An 18876-nucleotide genomic window follows, 5' to 3' on the forward strand; every position below is an offset into this window, starting at 1 on the left:
TTGATATTATTTCTATAAAAATTATTTCTATATAATATTTCAATAAAAAACGACGGTGGGGCGGTGGGCAAGTAATTTAATCGTTAAATGGCCGAACACAGTGAAAAGCGACTTTTTTAAAGCGTTATTTTTTATCTAGCTGATATCAACATTTTACTTAAGCATCAAGGCTGTGCACACTTATAATAACTTAAATCCTGGCGAAATGAAACGTTCCTGTGGCTATGATATACAGTGCAGTAAAAATTAAATTCTCCACCCTCGGTACCTTCAGTCGATTTGCATTACAGTATTTGCACTTGCCATCTCTTATCCAAAACTGAGCATAATGTCTAAAAGAAAAGTTATGACTGCTGTGTATTCACGCTTGACTGAACATTGATCTGTTGTTCTTTGCGCTGTCTGGGTACCGCATATTATAAACCATACAGCAAAATAAAACATGCTGGGTGCAGATTAATATTTATGAAATAAATATTTCTGTGAAACGAGTTAGTTTGAACAGAAGAAAGCCCAGTCAGAGGACTATCATCTTGTAGACTTTCATTTTAATAGAAACAGCCAGGTATGCAATCGTTAAAAGAATCAAGAAATAACGCGACACGAACTGTAAATTATTTTAAAGCCTTAAATCTATTGTTTGAATAATTTGTAACTATTTGTACTTCTTATGTACATGTGATTTTCTAATTGCATTTCCAATTTTATTATATCATAATATTTTTAGTTATATTACATTATATTTTGATGTAATTAATGTTATTTCACTTGTATGTTTGTTGTTTTAAAGACTGCAAAAGAATGAAAATAAATAAATAATGGTCTTTTATTTTGTTGAACGAACAACGGATGGCGTCACCGGTCCAGATTTGGTTGACCAATCGGCATAAAGGGGCGTCTCGTGACCGCCCACATGTGGAAAAAGAATTGTGAAGTCGTTTATCCGTTTTCTACCCGTGAACCAAAAAACGAAAAATCGAGCCGAAATCTCATTTTTTCGTTTTCTGCACAAATGAAAAAACTAATAAAGGAGCCGTTTTCTTGTTACTGCTTATTTCGTTTCAAATTGAAAATCAAATGAATAAAACGTACACGGACCATACTCTATAGCTATACACTGTAGGCATTATCAGCTTGGCTAATTTAAAGTTAACATCAGATAATGCACAATTTCAATTTATTAGAGTAATGTTCTTTTAACATAATTTAACAATTTATTTGAATGAACTAACAACAATTTTGTGTATATTTCATTAGCTGTACATGTAGGTTTGTGTATATAGAATATAAGTAGTATTCTATATGATATTTAGTGCAACAGCAATGGGACTTTTGATATTGCTTAAATTTGTGCAATAAGCAAACCCTCTTTTCAGATCAGCTCTGAAAACCTCATATCAGTCAAATACCTTAAAGCCTTATATCAGACTCACTTCTCTCCCTGAAGTTTGTTGGTTTTCACAATTAAATCCTGGGTTTGTTCTTTGGCTGCCTGTTGACACAAAAAACATGATAGCTGAGTAACAGAAAAAAATATGTTGGCCCTTCAGCTATATAAATTCAAATATCTTTTTCAAACCCTTGAAATGCCTTTCATGTTTTTTTAAATAGCCAACGAGCTTTAGCTCTGAAACAGTACAGAACCATGATTTTTCACAAGAGAAATATGCATATAAATGTATTTATCTGCTTAAATTACCCTGAAGTATTATTCACTGTACTCGATCAATGTGTTTTTTTCCCCTAGTATTTACGCTGTCATTCAAGCACTGTAATGTTATTATTTCAAATAAAAACAATCACAAAAAACAAATGCATTTATGTGCTAAATAATTGCATAATTACCTTCAACCTGTTGGTCATTTCTTCACAGCAGGAGCTCATGGCTTGAACATCTTCATGAACGCCCTCTAATTCCTGAAGAAAAAATACATACTCAAAAACTCTAAGGATGAGACCTACATTGCAGCAGAAATTCACTACTGAGTTAGATGCAAATTAAGCAAAGTTTATTGTGTAAGCCACCTCAACAAAATCATGTTTACATTTAGTCACAGGCTTTTCTCCAAAGCGACAGTGTTATGTTAGTATCAACAAAGACTATAGAAATACAAAAACTGTTCACTCCTATATTTATGAATGGGAGAAACTGCAACGTGCAATATGGTGGAATAATCCCACTTTCTAAGTTAAAGAGTCAATCGCTGATTGGTAAAGTCATTGCGCCACAGCAGCGGAACTTGCCTACCCCTGTGCTAGTTAAATATACTGTATACTGATATACTATTTTTTTCTATTCAATTTAGCTTTAATTTATATTTATTTCAGTTTTAGTAATTTTAGTTCTTTACCTTTGATTTAGTTATTTGATTTCTATTGTAATATACTGTAAAATGTTATTTATTTCTTGATATATTTTTTTATAAATAGAGTTTAATACAGCATTTATTCGAAATATATATACTTACAGCAACAATGTAAAAGTCTTTACTGTCACTTTTGATAAATTGAATGTGTCCTTATTAAATTAAGCTATTAATAAAAAAAAAAAAAATCTTACCAACCTAAACCAAATAGTTTTCAGTGTAAGCTTGAGTATAGTAAAATTTGATTAGAATGTACAGTCGTGGCCAAAAGTTTTGAGAATTACATAAATATTGGAAATTGGAAAAGTTGCTGCTTAAGTTTTTATAATAGCAGTTTGCATATACTCCAGAATGTTGTGAAGAGTGATCAGATGAATTGCATAGTCCTTCTTTGCCATGAAAATTAACTTAATCCCGAAAAAAAACTTTCCACTGCATTGTTAAGAAGGCTTCAGGGCGTCCAAGAAAGTCCAGCAAGCGTTTCCTAAGGATCGTCTCCTAAAGAGGATTCAGCTGCGGGATCGGAGTGTCACCAGTGCAGAGCTTGCTCAGGAATGGCAGCAGGCAGGTGTGAGCACATCTGCACGCACAGTGAGGCGAAGACTTTTGGAAGATGGCCTGGTGTCAAGAAGGGCAGCAAAGAAGCCACTTCTCTACAAAAAAAAACATCAGGGACAGATTGATCTTCTGCAAAAAGTATGGCGAATGGACTGCTGAGGACTGGGGCAAAGTCATATTCTCCGATGTCGCCTCTTTCCGATTGTTTGGGCCATCTGGAAAAAGGCTTGTCCGGAGAAGAAAAGGTGAGCGCTACCATCAGTCCTGTGTCATGCCAACAGTAAAGCATCCTGAAATCATTCATGTGTGGGGTTGCTTCTCATCCAAGGGAGTGGGCTCACTCTCAATTTTGCCCAAAAACACAGCCATGAATAAAGAATGGTACCAAACACCCTCCAACAGCAACTTCTTCCAACAATCCAACAACAGTTTGGTGAAGAACAATGCATTTTCCAGCACGATGGAGCACCGTGCCATAACTAAGTTGTTTGGGGGACCAAAACGTTGACATTTTGGGTCCATGGCCTGGAAACTCCCCAGATCTTAAAACTTGTGGTCAATCCTCAAGAGGCGGGTGGACAAACAAAAACCCACTAATTCTGACAAACTCCAAGAAGTGATTATGAAAGAATGGGTTGCTATCAGTTAGGATTTGGCCCAGATTGAGAGCATGCCCAGTCGAATTGCGGAGGTCCTGAAAAAGAAGGGCCAATACTGCAAATACTGACTCTTTGCATAAATGTCATGTAATTGTCGATAAAAGCCTTTGAAATGTATGAAGTGCTTGTAATTATATTTCAGTACATCACAGAAACAAATGAAACAAAGATCTAAAAGCAGTTGAGCAGCAAACTTTGTGAAAACTAATATTTGTCATTCTCAAAACTTTTGGCCACAACTGTACGTTGTAAAATGAGAGATCACTAAAAAAAGTCTCGCAGGCATTTTATGTAATGTAACAAAATTATTTTTTAGCTGTATTTTTATTAATAATTTTTTAACTGTTGTAAAGAAATTGTAGATTTACCTCCTTCACTTCTTTAAATATCCGTACAAACTCTTCATTGATGGACAGGCTGCGTCTCTCAATGTCTCCTCGGAGGTTCCTCCTGGTTCTCAGACTGTTCTCAGTGAAAAACACAGAGAGAGATTTCAACGCTTCCAGCATCTCCTAGAAAGAGACAAAAAAAATAAAAAATAATACGTAAGGCAACAAGATCTTCACTGAGATCTTGACTGAGATCTCATCAACTGCATGTTGCCTACGAACATCACATGACATAATTGCATTTACAAAATATATACAGTGCCCTCCACTAATATTGGCACCCTTAGTAAATATGAGCAAAGGTGACTGAAAATAAATCTGCATTGTTTATCCTTTAGATCTTTCATTTGAAAAATTCACAAAATTCTAACCTTTCATTGAAGTAAAACGATGGAAAATGGGGGGATTTCTCATTATGAAATAAATGTTCCCTTTCGAAGGGAACTCTCACTGCGTCCTCTAGAGAGCGCTTTGGGGAACGCCGCAGCGTGACTCGTGTCTGAAGAATACATAGAAAAACTACATGAAATGGCCGGCGCCAGTGTATGACGTCACCGCGGTCGCTGCCGCTGCATCACTACCGGGCGACCATAACATAAAAGAAGCGCCCGTGCAACACAATACATCTTCAGCTTTCTTTGTCTGAGAGTGCATTGGAAAGAAACGGTAAGAATCCTTTCTTTAACTACTATCATGGCGAGCACTAGCAAATCGTTTAAGAGGTGTGTTGATCCGTGTCCTCGTTATTTGACGCCTGATGACACACATGATCTTTGCGTATTTTGTTTGGGCGAAGAGCACGCACGCGATGTCCTTGAGGGGGCATCGTGTGTTCATTGCGAGCGTTTTTCTATGAAAAAGCTCCGGTCTCGTCTGTCTCTCTTTCTGAGGAAAGATGAGCGTCCTCTTGCCCCTCGCGGTTCGGGTCCTGCAGCTGCCGAGGCACGGAGGAGACTGAGCTCGTGGGGTTCGCAAGTGGAACTGGCTGACGAGCTTGAAAGGGGACTTTCCCTTTCTTACTCGCCAGCCAGAGACGATGATAGACTCCTAGCTGATGATGACGCTTTATCCCTGACATCATCAGATCCGGGAGCGAGTGCTCTTTTGGGTTCCACCCAAGAAGAGCAGGAAGAGCTAGAGATGGATGAAGAGGCTGAGGCTGAATCCTCTCAGCCTACCTGCCCTGCATAAGAAGAGCTGTTGGAGGTTATGGACCGCGCCACGGCCAGGCTTGACTTGTCGTGGAAGCGGGCTAGAAGGGTAGTGTCGCCTCGACGAGCGCTATCTTTCAGGCCATAACCACCCAGCTCCAGTGAGCCTCCCATTCCTTCCCGATCTTCATGTAGAGATCGAGAAGGTCTGGAGGAAGCCGTATTCGTCCCGCGTCCATAGTTCGTCTATGGCGAACTATGCTAACATCGAAGGGATGCGCGACCACGGCTATGAGAGGATGCCCCCTGTTGAAGAGACGCTAGCCTGCTACCTCTCCACGGGGCAGGCATCCTCTCTAAAGGCTCCCTCTTTGCCTTCTCCGGCCCTGCAAGTAACATCTCGGTTGAATGGCAAAGCGTATGCAGCAGCAGGTCAGGCGGTGGGTGCATTGCACACCATGGCAGTGCTTCAAGCCTACCAGGCCGATCTGCTGAAAGGCCTGGACAAAGGTCAGGGACTGTCCCCTGACCAGGTGGCTGAGCTCCGTCGCACCACAGATCTTGCTCTTCGTACCACCAAGCAGGCCGCTACCCATATGGGTAGGGCTATGGGGGCTATGGTGGTTACGGAGAGACATCTGTGGGTGAACCTGGCTGATGTCGGGAGGAAAGAGAAGGGCTTTCTTCTCGACGCGCCGGTTTCGCCATCTGAGCTTTTTGGTGCCTCCGTCGAGACGGTGGTCGAAAAGTTCAGAGAAGCGAAGACGCGCTCAGCTGCCTTCAAGTCTTTTATTCCTCGAAGGTCCAGGTCTCAGACCAAACATCACAGGGGTCCTGCTCCGTCTCCTTCTGAGGAACAGAGGCGAGTGCAGAAGGCTAGTGTTGCGGCCCGCGCCCCTCCTCCGCCTGCGGGTAGGTCTAGGAGGCGACGCAGGTCGAGGGGTGGCAGACAGGACTTGAGGGAAGTGATCCAGGCGAGACAACATTCTCGCAGGGATCAAAGCAATACGTAAACCTTCTGCCTTCCCTCTGTCCAGTCTGGCCACCATATTAATTCCCCTGTCTCCATCGGGACTTCCTGCACACTCCCCAGACCTATGATGTTCTTTGGTGGTTCTGTCTGTATAGAACCCTAATTTACTGATGGTCTGGAACCTTCTAGGGAAACCCGCCTTTTCAACGCGCAGGGTGTTCTTATGGGTGAGTACGATCCATTTTTTCATTTTATAAAGAAAAAGGAACTTCATACTGTCTCAGGCCTGTGTATTGTGTCTTTTCTTCACAGAAAAATATGACAAGTCTACGGCGGATGCCCCCCCTCTGATCCTACGGATTAAGGTTACGGCAGTGTTCGCCCTCTCCACGCCACAGGCCGTGCGGTAAACCACCCTTACAGCATATGTTAGACATAGGACTTCTGTCCTCTTCAAGGTAAGCTCCCTAAGTTGCTTTCTTAGGATTGCCCTTGGCATGTTTAACGCTGTCCTTTGCAGGCCTATTTTAGGCTTTATGTCCTGACGAGGCAGGAACATAAGTCCCTAATAGCGCCCCCTTGGGTGGATGGGCGTGTGGCCTGCAGGGTTAGGTTGCGTGTTGTGTTTATTCCTTAGGAAGGAATACTGATAATTCAACGAAGCACCCCTCCCTCTGGTCGCATGGTGGTGTTCGTCTGCACAACACTTCGTCCAGCAGGGACAGCCTACAGATCAGGTTTCCCCCCTTCAGTGGTTAAACAAAGCAAGGGAATTTTTTTCCCTTCACCTAGGTAAGCATCTTAAAAATGCGTTTTTAGGATTGCCCTATCCTGCGTACGAGGATCCAAATCGTGTCCTCTCCTAAGTGAACTACAGGATTCCGCTGCACCCTGTGTAGGTGACCCAGAGGAACTTCCTCTTTTAGCTCCTGGTTTCCATGGAAACAGAGCTTCTTCAACCTGTTGAGACAGGAGTTCGCTTAAATAGGAGTGCCAGAAGGCCACCCCCTTTTTTATAATATGCCTGAGGGCGGGGGAAGTGCTCGCTGCAGACTCGGAGCGGCTATGGATGCTCCCTTTTTCTGCGGAAAAGGTTTTAATTGAGCACCACCTGGTGATCACTTTCCAGTTTTGGGTCATGATTCCAGTTTACTTTGGTGAACGCTCCCCTTTCTGCGGAAAGGGTTTTATTTAACTGAGCGTCACTCTGTGACTCGTCTCAAGCCACCTCATTCTAGCCTGAGGGCTGGGGTAGTGCTTGATGTAGAATCTACACCCAGGCTGATGAATGCCTCCCTCTCTGTGAGAGGGCTTGAGCATCCTTCGGTGACAAAACACTTCAGAAAGCTGACACCTTAGGATCAATTCTCGCTCCTCAGGCCTCATTTCACTTCCCTTTTCGAGGAAAGGTTTTTACGAAGTGTTAAATCATAGGATGTTTTTTCCCTCTGATCTCAGGGATAGGAAGCTGTCCTCATGACTTAATTCTGGAGCTACCCAGAATTCTTTAAGGCAAAACCAAAACAGTGCTCCCCTTTCTGAGGAAGGGGTCCTTTAGAGCAGGGATTCTCAACCGGTGGGCCGCGGCCCACTAGTGGGCCTCAGTGATCCTCCAGGTGGGCCGCGAGATGGCTTAAAATTAATTTAAATAGTATCCTAAAATGATCAAAGCACGCCTCTTTCGTGTTCTGTGATGGATTGCTTTGGACTCGGCGCAGCAAGCCTCATCGCACTGTTAAATACAGACTGAACGGCGGCTCAAAACTTCTAACTGATGCACGCAAGCGTCATTAGATACCTGCAAGGTACCATATGTGAGCGGAGTGGAGCGGCAACATTTTCCCCTCCGCGCTCCGTGCATTTAATAATCACTCCGCTCCGGGTTCATTATTTACCGCTCCCGCTCCACTCCTCGCTCACTGATATCAGAAACACCGCTCCGCATCAAAAAAATTCAGTATGTTTGAAATATAACAGTCCTGTTCATAACATATATTAATTAAACACAAAAAATGGTAAAATAAAATAACAAGAGAGTTTGGAACACTACTGTGCAAACTATGTTCCTACCACATGCCAAACTAATAACACTGTCAGCATTAAAAGAGTATAATTTCTGCTTTCTGCAGTGCAAAGTTTGTAATGAAAATAAGACTACGTTTTCATCGTAGTTATTTCTGCTCATTCGAAATCAGATACCATTACATTTGTTTCAATGCATTGCTTGTGAATAAGTGTTCACCTAAAAATATTCAGTAGCCTATCTAGAAGGAACAAACTAATTCCTTTTGAACTATAATTTACCGCTCATGTCTTTTGCCGTCATCATAACCTTCACATTCTTTCTAATTTGCGTGATCCATCTCTATCAAGGTAGGTAAATATGTTTAACATGTGAATTCTTGCTTAATATGCAGTATTATTACGGACAGTTGGCGTGAATTGTTCTCATGATGGAGCGCTCTTGGAGCGAGTGAAAACCACGACTATAGTGGACTATAGTAGAGAACACACCGCTTCACTCCGCGCTCCGCTCCGCTCACATACTCTTCAAGGGACGGATTTTTTTTTCCCGCGCCCGCCGGGTCCCGCAGAAATCAATGTATGTTATTTCGTCCCGTTCCGCCCGCGACATTCATGTTTTGTCCCCCACTCCCGCCAGCAAAAGCCCGCATAAAAGTAACCTATACCCCGTGGGGAAACAGGTCTCTACTTCATCTCTTGGTTGCATGAAACAAACCCTTGCGCTAATTTGAAGGTAAAGACGATCAGAGTAATGGTAACGGACTTGCACGTAATGTATGACACATCGGAGTCTAGGCACGCTATTCCGCTGTTAGTCCGCTATTGATTCACAAACTATTCATGCTTTCGGGGCTCTGATCCTTATATTTTTGCGTGAAATTTCAAAATATTTGCATAGTTGTCAATATGAATGTCTTGTGAGTGTTTTATAATGAATGCTCACCCATAGAGGTGGATCTTGTGAGGGTCAGTGGTGTTTATGCACATATAAGCACCAGCATCAACAGATTCAGAATGGATTTGCATTTTGTATTTTGTATGTTTCATTTGTATGTATATTTTATAATGGATACAAACAGTAGATATTCATTCAATCCAGTTCAAATGGACAGGTTTAGTGAGTGGAATCTTGGCATCTCCCTGTTGTTCTGTTTGGCAGGTTCACTTACTTAAGAAAAAGTACACTGAAGTTGTAAAGAATGTCTGAATTAAAGAATTCAGGAGCTTTAAACCTGTATATGTATATATATTAGGGGTGGAACGGTACATGTATTCGTTTCGAACCGAATCGGTACGGGGGTCACGGTTCGGTGCATGAATTTAAACGGAGAATACACGGTATGAAAAAAAAAAAAAAACTTGCCTGCAAAATAATTAATGTAATGCGGAACTACTGTTAGATACGCGGGTTCTTTAGGGACAGCTAATATTTAGCCCCGCTTTAGCTCTGAAGCTCTGATTGGCGTCGATGCAGCCGAGCTCCGCCTATGTATGCGATCTATCAGAGCCCGTCTACATTCTCTGGCACTCAGCAATTTTTTGTCAGCTCGACGGTCCATCATTGTGGTCCAGGGATTTCCTGAACTTTATGATTTGTCAAGCCCCCATTATTTTGACGCTAATAGAAGAAACAATGCATGGAGACGCATAGGCTTGGAGCTAGAGCGCAGCTGATGGTTGCTTAGAAACGGCAGACGCTTCCGGAGCGCAAGCGCCCGAGCGCTTTGTTGATCAGGAAGAAAGCAGCGCACCTAGCGTTTTTCACGCGTTTTTAGGCGCGACATGTGAACGGCCCCTTAGATCGCAAGTTTGGGAAAACTTCGCTTTTCCAGTCAGTTACAGTAGTACAGGCGAGAGAGTGGTGGAAAAGACGAGGACTGTGTGTTGCCGTTGTTCAGCGGTTGTTGGGTATGTGAGTGGAAATACATCTAATTGCCTTCTGCATTTTTGTTTTGCTTTTCCCTCCACTGTACCGAAATCATACCGAACCGTGACGTCTGAACCGAGGTACGAACCGAACCGTGACTTCTGTGAACCGTTCCACCCCTAATATATATATGTTAAAAAGTTAGAACTGAGCAGAGGGTTTTCTTTTAAATTCAGCTTTAATTTAAAGTTTGTTTGTTTGAGGTTTTTTATAACATGCAGTAGAAGAATAAGGCAAAACAAATGTTTTGGTTATTAAAAAAAGGTTTAAAAAAATGAAATAAGGAAATGTCAGGCATAGGAGGGCCTTGCAAAATTGACCCGAGAAGGAGGTGGGCCCCGGCGCAAAAAAGGTTGAGAACCCCTGCTTTAGAGCATAAGAACTCGCGTTCCTCCCTGTGCGCAGGGTTTTTGGAACTGACCTTATAGCTCCCCTAAGTCTAGGGTTCCCTTCAGAGCACCATCCCAGGGCGGAAAGTCTTCCTCCCTTCTTAGGGTGGGAGTCTCCCCTGGGTAGACTTTGAGAGTTACTAAAACCTTCTACAAGGACGTTGGCGTGCCCCCCTTTCTCAAGGGTTCACTAAATCAGAGCACCACTCCTTGGTGGCCGAGTTTCCTCCCTGTGCTTTAGGGTTAGGAGCCTGACCTTCATACTTCAGGTTTTTACTCTCCAGCCTTGTATTCTGGATGAATGCTCCCCTCTACGAAGGGTGACAGTGAGAGCATTCGCTCCTGTTGGGTTACACAGCTCTCCTTCTTTTGAAGGGTCCTCTATGAGCGCCAGCCCACCTTCGTGAGATTGCCTGACCTTTATATAGGTCATGTGGACCAGGCGGTGCACACTCCCCCTTCTCATTAAGGGTTCCCTGAGAGCAGTGCCCCCTTCTGGAGGGCGATCCTCCCTGTGGATCAGGGTTAGGAATTTGTTCTCTACTATAGTCCACTATTACAGGATGGTCTCAGCTCCATGGTTATCTCTGTTGACAGATAGCTCGCGAGCTTTTGTCCGGAGTAGGGTGCAGCATGGCAGTCCCCTCATCAGGGTTATCCCCTTCTTCCATCTCTTTAGACGGCATGGAGCTGGTAGTGAAACCCCCTGGGAAAACACTCTCCTTAATCCGATCGTTTCGATAAGTGTCCCACGCTTTGCCTGGACATCTTTCTTAAAATCCACAAGAGTGGTAAGTGCACATACACCTGGGGCACTTCTATTAAATCCACGTGTGTGGTAAGTTCCCACCAAGTCTTGGGTTCTTCCTTAAACCCTTTATGGTATGGGTCACGCGCCTCGCCTCGTTCCCATTTTATTGGAGCTGGCTTATAACCCCGGTCCCCTGGGTTCAACTCTCTAGATATCACTGTTGATATCTACCGACCATCCACTATCAGGACGCGCCACTACTAGTGGCCCTTGTTGAACGGACCCAGGACAGGTGTGCTACCCTCATACGGGAGCCAGTTCTTGAGGGAACTAGGCCCTATGTTGCGGTAAGCTCCTTGTTCTGACAAGTCTAGTCTCCTTTGAAACCTAGCTGTTTCCCCCAGAAGGAATTATTCCAATTCCAAGCCTAGAGCTGTGCCCAGGGTTTTAACCCAGTCCAGGTAGGTGGGTAACAGTTCAGGCCTCTGGCCGTGGGGGAAAACGTTTTGACAGCCGTCACCACGTCCTAGTAGGGGCAATTCCTCTCAGAATTGTTGCTTAGTGCTCGCTGGCATAGCATGCACTCCCCTCAGCATGGCAGCGTGGGTATATTCGTTCCCCAAAGCGCCCTCTAGAGGACGCAGTGAGAGTTCCCTTCAAAAGGGAACGTCTCTAGGTTACGTATGTAACCTCAGTTCCCTGAGAATAGGGAACGAGACACTGCGTCCTCTAGACTTTTCGCCATGCTTCGGACGATAACCTTCAGACATTGAAGATGTATTGTGTTGCACGGGCGCCTCTTTTATGTTATGGTCGCCCGGTAGTGACGCAGCGGCAGCGACTATGTATTCTTCAGACACGAGTCACGCTGCAGCGTTCCCCAAAGCGCCCTCTAGAAGACGCAGTGTCTCGTTCCCCATTCTCAGGGAACTGAGGTTACATATGTAACCTAGAGACGTTTTTCTCTAGTTCACGTTGGCCACAATTATTGGCACCCCTAAAAATCTGTCTAAGTAAGTATATTCCCATTAATATTACAATTTTTTAGCACACCAGGGTGGCTAGGAGTATAAAATTGTCCAGTCATGACTTTCTGTTTCACAGGATTATAAATATAAGGAACACAAAAGCCAAATTCCCTTAATCATCCATCAAAAGAAGTAAAACCAAAGAATGTAGTTCTGATGTGCAGAACAAGTTTGTTGAGCTTCACAAAATAGAAAGTGGCTGTAAGAAAAGAGCTAAAGCATTGAAAACTCCCATTCCCACCATCAGGGCAATAATTAGGAGGTTCCAATCAACTAAAGATGTTACAAATCTGCCTAGAAGAGGATGTGTGTCTATTAGGGATGGCTCGATACCACAATTTTGACTTCGGTACGATACTAGGATCTAATACCTTGGTATCGATACCAAATCGATACCATAGGTAAAAAACAAAAAAAAAAAAAAAAAAAGGAAACAGACAAATATAGGTGAATTGAAAACTCTATGAACAACTGTGCAAAGAAATTGTTACAAAAAAATAATAAAAACTACGATTTTGATTTTAGAAGAAACAAAACTGAAGAGATCTAATTAAAATAATCTCTTAATATATGTGACCCTGGACCACAAAACCAGTCTTAAGTCGCTGGGGTATATTTGAAGCAATAGCCAAAAATACATTGTATGGGTCAAAATTATTGATTTTTTTTTATGCCAAAAATCGTTAGGAAATTAAGTAAAGATCATGTTCCATGAAGATTTTTTGTAAAATTCCTACTATAAATATATCAAAATGTATTTTTTATTAGTAATATGCATTGTTAAGAACTTAATTTGGACAACTTTAAAGGTGATTTTTTTTCAGTATTTTGATTTTTTGCACCCTTAGATTTCAGATTTTAAAATAGTTGTATCTCGGCCAAATATTGTCCTATCCTAACAAACCATACATCAATAGAAAGCTTATTTATTCAGCTTTCATATGATATATACACCTCAGTTTTGTAAAATGTAACCTTATGACTGGTTTTGTGGTCCAGGGTCACATTTTTTCAGTCTTTATCACAAAGAAAATGTGAATGCAACCAGAATGCAACAACAACAACAACAACAACAACAACAACAACAAAAAACCCAACAGAGTAGAGGATACAGGTTGGATTGTGATTTTAGGACTGAATAAAATGGGTTCACATATACATATCTTTTCAGTCTTCATTTTTTTGCTAGCTCCTTTGACCGCTGCAGAGCGCGTTTCATCTGTGTGATCCATTGCCGTTTGTCTGTTATCACGCTTGCCGGTTTTACGCCAGTTTGCGGAACACTGCCGCATAGTGGTGAAAATCGGAACAGCGGATGAAAAACCGAACTGAGCAAACTTTTGATATTGTACCGTTTAAAAAAAATAAATACCGGTATTTTCACAGTACCGGTATACCGCACATCCCTAGTGTCTATATCATCCTAATGCATGATAAGAAGGAGAGTTTGAGTGGCCAAGGACTCTCCAAGGATCACAGTTGGAGTCTGAAAAGCCTGACTCTTGGGGTCAGAAAGCCTAAAATAAAATGATCAAACAGCCCCTACATCACCACATGTTGTTTCAGAGGGTTTCAAGAAAAAATCCTCCTGGCTCACCCAAAAACAAACTCCAGCATATTCAATTGTCAGACATGATTGGAACTTCAAACAGGACTGGCTTCTATGGTCAGATGAAACTAAAAATTAGCTTTTTGGCAGCTAACCTTCCAGATGGTTTTGGTGCAGACAGGGATAAAAAAAAAAGTACCCCATGCTCACGGTTAAAAATACTGCTGGTTCTTTAATGTTGTAATTTTTCTGCAGGAGGTCCTGGACAGCTTGTTTAGATACATGGCTTCATGGATTCTATCAAGTACCAGCAGATACAAAATCAAAACCCGATTGCCTCTGTTAGAAATCTTATAATGGGCCATGGCTGCATCTTCCAGCAGGACGATGACCCAAAACAAACCAACACAAAATTGTGTCACTGAGCTAGGGCTGGACAATATATCGAACGATATACTATTACTATATACTACTAATCAAAGTACCGGCTTCATTGATTAAACGCGTCTCACAATATCGTTCGATATATTGTCCAGCCCTACACTGAGCACAGAATGAAGCTTCTACCATGGTCATCCCAGTTCCCTGACCTGAACCCTGTATAGAAACTGAAGAGAATAAGCACCAACATGAAGCTGGGAAGAGAGAGATTCTGGAGAATCTAGAGAGATTCTGTTTGAAGGAATGGCCTCTGATCTCTTGTCAGGTGTTCTCAAAACTCATTAGACATTGTTGGAGAAAACTCAGAACTGTTACCTTGGGAAAAAGATGCTGCAATAATTGGATGCCAATAATAGTGGCCAACGTGAACTAGAGAAAAACATTTATTTCATAATGAGATTTCACCCCTAGGTTCTATTGTTTTACTTCAATGACATGGTGTAGGATTTTGGGTTACGCAAAATCGCAAATAACGATCGAATCACCACATTCCAGGAGAATCAAAAAGTTTTTCCCTCCCAACCAGTTGTCGATCGTAAAAATCAGTCAAGACACCCACACGACGCCAGCTAGTCTACTACTCTTCCCTAGTGTTGACCCAGCATGCCCGGTTAACATTAATCCATGTCAGAAACACCGGAAAACGGTAATTCACAGGACACTAAAACAGTGATAACGCGACCATGCGCATCCAGAGAGGAGAAACCGCTCTTTGTCTAAGACATAAATTTTTGCTCCCGAGTTTGCTCCTGACATAAATTTCAATCACATAAACAGTAAAAGGACAGATTTACACGAGCCTGCAGGGGCACAGGATCCGTCCAGCGTGACTCTCGTGACCTTTTCGGACATCCCGTCTCCCTCCTCTGACATTCCTAACGCACTCTGTCTCTCAATTGAGAGCACGCAAAGACAATCTTTAAAGAGATAATCAACTTATTAGTATTGCTATTAGAGCAACAGTATCATATGTTTTCATGTTTTCTTTTATATGCTTGGTGTGTTTTATGTGATCGTTGGAGTTTAATCTATGCATTATAGGTATGCCTTTGGGAAAGGAAGTTATCAAATGTATTAGCATGCAAACAAATATACCCTTGTTTGATACGGATTGAATGGTCTTGACGAATGCTACACAGCAAAATGAATGAGAAGTTGATATTGTGTATATTTTATGCATTGCAACAGTTTAGTGAGGTTAATAACGAACGTGCAGAGAATTTTATTATCTTAAGTTAGGCGCCACAAGGTACAGCCCAGGGGGCGTGGCTCCGCCCCGCAGCAATATTCGATTGGATCATAGCACCATGGGACGTACTGAGGCGGCCTGCTTAAAAAACCCATGACTCTAATAGTTCTTTGCTTTTTGCTATTGGCTTTTGCCATTGCCTTTCGTCGTCGCTTTTGGTCTTCCGCCTGCCGTGGTTTGAGTGCTTTTCACCTGCGCTCGCTCGACCAAGCACGTGATTGTGCCATCAAAACTCTACAGAACAAACTGAAACTTCGCGACTGCCAAACTCTTCAAAGTCTCGCAACTCCGACACAGAAGAGCTCCGAGCGCGTCAAACCGCGTAACCAGGCAACCGAAGACCGGCTCCAGCAACCCAATCCTCAGCTCCAAAGGATCCCCAAAGACGTCATCCAAAGACCGACCAGCAACCAACCAGAATCTTTACTAAGACAAGCCCACAGAGGGAATCCCCGTTCCCGGCACAAACGCAAGTAAACAAGGTCTCCCTTTTCTGGCTGAACCTGGTGCTAGATTGTTAAGTCAAATCTCTGCTTTTGTGGTTTTCTAAGGTTGCGATCTAAGAACTAGTTAAGAAATACTAGAACTTTGGGGTTCTCTTAAATTCAGTAATTTCTCATCCCCGGAACCGTATGAGTGTAAGTGCGAATGTGTGTGTGTGTGTGTGTGTGTGTGTGTGTGTGTGTGTGTGTGTGTGTGTGTGTGTGTGTGTGCCTGGTATTCATCACGTTGTGGGGACCAAATGTCCCCACAAGGATAGGAATACCAGTAGATTTTGACCTTGTGGGGACATTTCTTAGGTCCCCATGAGGAAACAGGTTTATAAATCATGCACAATGAGTTTTTTTGAGGAAGTAAAAGTGTGCACAATCTCCTGTGAGGGCTAGGTTTAGGTGTAGGGTAGGTTTAGGTGTAGGGTAGGTGTAGGGCCATAGAAAGTACGGTTTGTACAGTATAAAAACTATTACGCCTATGGAATGTCCCCATAAAACATGTAAACCCAACGTGTGTGTGTGTGTGTGTGTGTGTGTGTGTGTGTGTGTGTGTGTGTGTGTGTGTGTGTGTGTGTGTGTGTGTGTGTGTACCTGGTATTCATCACGTTGTGGGGACCAAATGTCCCCACAAGGATAGGAATACCAGTAGATTTTGACCTTGTGGGGACATTTCTCAGGTCCCCATGAGGAAACAGGCTTATAAATCATGCACAATTAGTTTTTTTGATGAAGTAAAAGTATGCACAATCTCCTGTGAGGGCTAGGTTTAGGTGTAGGGTAGGTGTAGGGTGATAAAAAGTACGGTTTGTACAGTATAAAAACCATTACGCCTATGGAATGTCCCCATAAAACATGTAAACCCAACATGTGTGTGTGTGTGTGTGTGTGTGTGTGTGTGTGTGTGTGTGTGTGTGTGTGTGTGTGTGTGTTTGTGTCTTAGTAGATTAGTTTTGTGTCTTAGAGTAGTTCAATAAATCATTGTTTCATTAAAAGAAGTGTCTTGACTTTATGTTCACAAAAGTTCTATCTGTATTTAGATCCAAGCTGCCTCAGCTTTAAAAATTTCCTAATGTAATATTTTGGTTTATTTGTGATCTTGGCCAGGAGCATAATATAAACCTTGCTGAGTTGATACAGTATACTGAATTAACCACTTTGCTGGACGAACGGTTAAGAAGCATAATCTATTAATTCTGAATTAATTTAATCAAGTTTCGAATCTTTCGATTCGATTAATTATTTGAATCATTATAAATTTGAGCTAATCACTACACAGGTTAGAATTTTGTGAATTTTTTGAGTAAAAGATCAAAAGGATAAATTAAGCAGATTTATTTTCACAACCACTTTTGCTCATATTTACCAAGGGTGCCAATATTAGTGGAGGGCACTGTATGTTCTGATCAAAATAATATTACTGCAATCACCTTCACCATTGACAATGATGGTATGGCAATTCTATGGTTGTTTAATATAGACTACTGACAAAAGCTGATGTTTTTTAAGTTTCTTAAGCTGCATTTATTTAATCAATAATACAGTAGTAAAACAGTATCATGAAACATTATTGCAATTTTAAATAACTGTTTTGTATTTTAATATAGTTTATGCCCCTTCAGAAATCATTCTAATATGCTGATCTAATGCTCATGAAATATTTCTTATGATTATCAATGTTGAAAACAGTTGTGCTCCTTAATATTTTTTTGCGGGAAACATGATACATTTTTAAAGATTCTCTGATTAATAGAACATTTGTAACAATGTAGTAATATTAACGCTCATTTTTTATTTAATATATATACATAAAAATAAAATTTTGGACATGTACTGTGGTAGTAATGTAGCTTTCTTTGAAGTAACTTGGAGTACCATATAAATACCATAGTAAATGAATTTCAGCATGTTTTACTTACTTAGGTTGGACAAAATAATGTGAACAACTGGGAAACATGCAATATTTCTTTAGTGTTTTACCACAATTTGCTATTAATACAACTTTCAGCCTTCTTAGAACAGATTCATACAAGTTTTGTTTTTTAAACTTTCCTTCCAAATCTATCCACAGTGGTTTGATTATATGACTGAGCTGGCCTGGGAGGATGTTGAAGTTCATCTTGGTGCTCCAACTGTCCAGGTTTCATTATCGTGACACCATCTTTTTTCGCATTTTAGCATTAGTGTCTGTGATTACATTTTTAGCAGTTATGAGTTTATTTTTGGATGTTGAATTTACGAAGTTCTTGGTAGTCGATTTTGCAGAACCTTTTTCAGTGTGATTATTGAGGTTTGCTTTCACTTTGCTGCAGTAGTTCTTTGTTGCTTGGACAAAATCCCTATCATTCACTTTTCACCCACTGGTTTGCCATGCCAAACAATTGGGCTGTTAAAGTTACAGACGCTCCTGCTAAACAGGCTTTCATGATTTACCCTTTTTGGAAGTCTGACAATTTCAGTGTAAGATGGGTTCAGCAGTGTGTAGTAATAACCATGGGTGACATGGTTATTACTACACACTGCTGAACCCATCTTACACTGAAATACAACCTATAGAATATAGACAATGAAAAGATAATGATATTAACCCTTACAATAACTGGTGTTTACATTTTTTTGTCCAACCCCCGAAGATTTACCATGTTGTAACATAACCAAATTTGACATGCAGAACACGACGCAAGTTAAATATTATTTACTGTGTACCATTACTTTCACAGTAAAGAACTCCATGGTTCTTCTTACAAAAACACCCTCCAAAAAAGGTAATATTATGATACAGAATTGTTGTTTATTTGATTTTTATTATTATTATTATTATTATTATTATTATTATACGTGCAAATGTGACAGGTGCACTGCAAGTTTAACAAGTCTGCGAACAAACTGTCCAAACCTTGTCATTATCCAGCCTGGTCTCCAGGATCTTG

The 18876-nt window shown here is 41.5% G+C and overlaps 1 protein-coding gene across 1 annotated transcript; it reads right to left on the reverse strand.

The window, feature by feature from the left end:
* Nucleotides 1-1429: 1429 nt before the first annotated feature.
* On the reverse strand, nt 1430-18870 carry LOC141284387 (conserved oligomeric Golgi complex subunit 6-like). The gene is made up of 4 exons (XM_073817376.1): nt 18843-18870; nt 3952-4095; nt 1846-1917; nt 1430-1492 (listed from the first exon to the last, which is right to left on the reverse strand). The coding sequence occupies exons 2-4, from the start codon at nt 4090-4092 to the stop codon at nt 1430-1432; spliced, it is 276 nt and encodes a 91-aa protein (XP_073673477.1). The 5' UTR covers nt 4093-4095; nt 18843-18870.
* Between the last annotated feature and the right edge of the window lie 6 nt (nt 18871-18876).

The sequence above is a fragment of the Garra rufa genome, chromosome 14, assembly GCF_049309525.1.
Source record: "Garra rufa chromosome 14, GarRuf1.0, whole genome shotgun sequence".
In the NCBI taxonomy this organism is placed as follows: domain Eukaryota; kingdom Metazoa; phylum Chordata; class Actinopteri; order Cypriniformes; family Cyprinidae; genus Garra; species Garra rufa.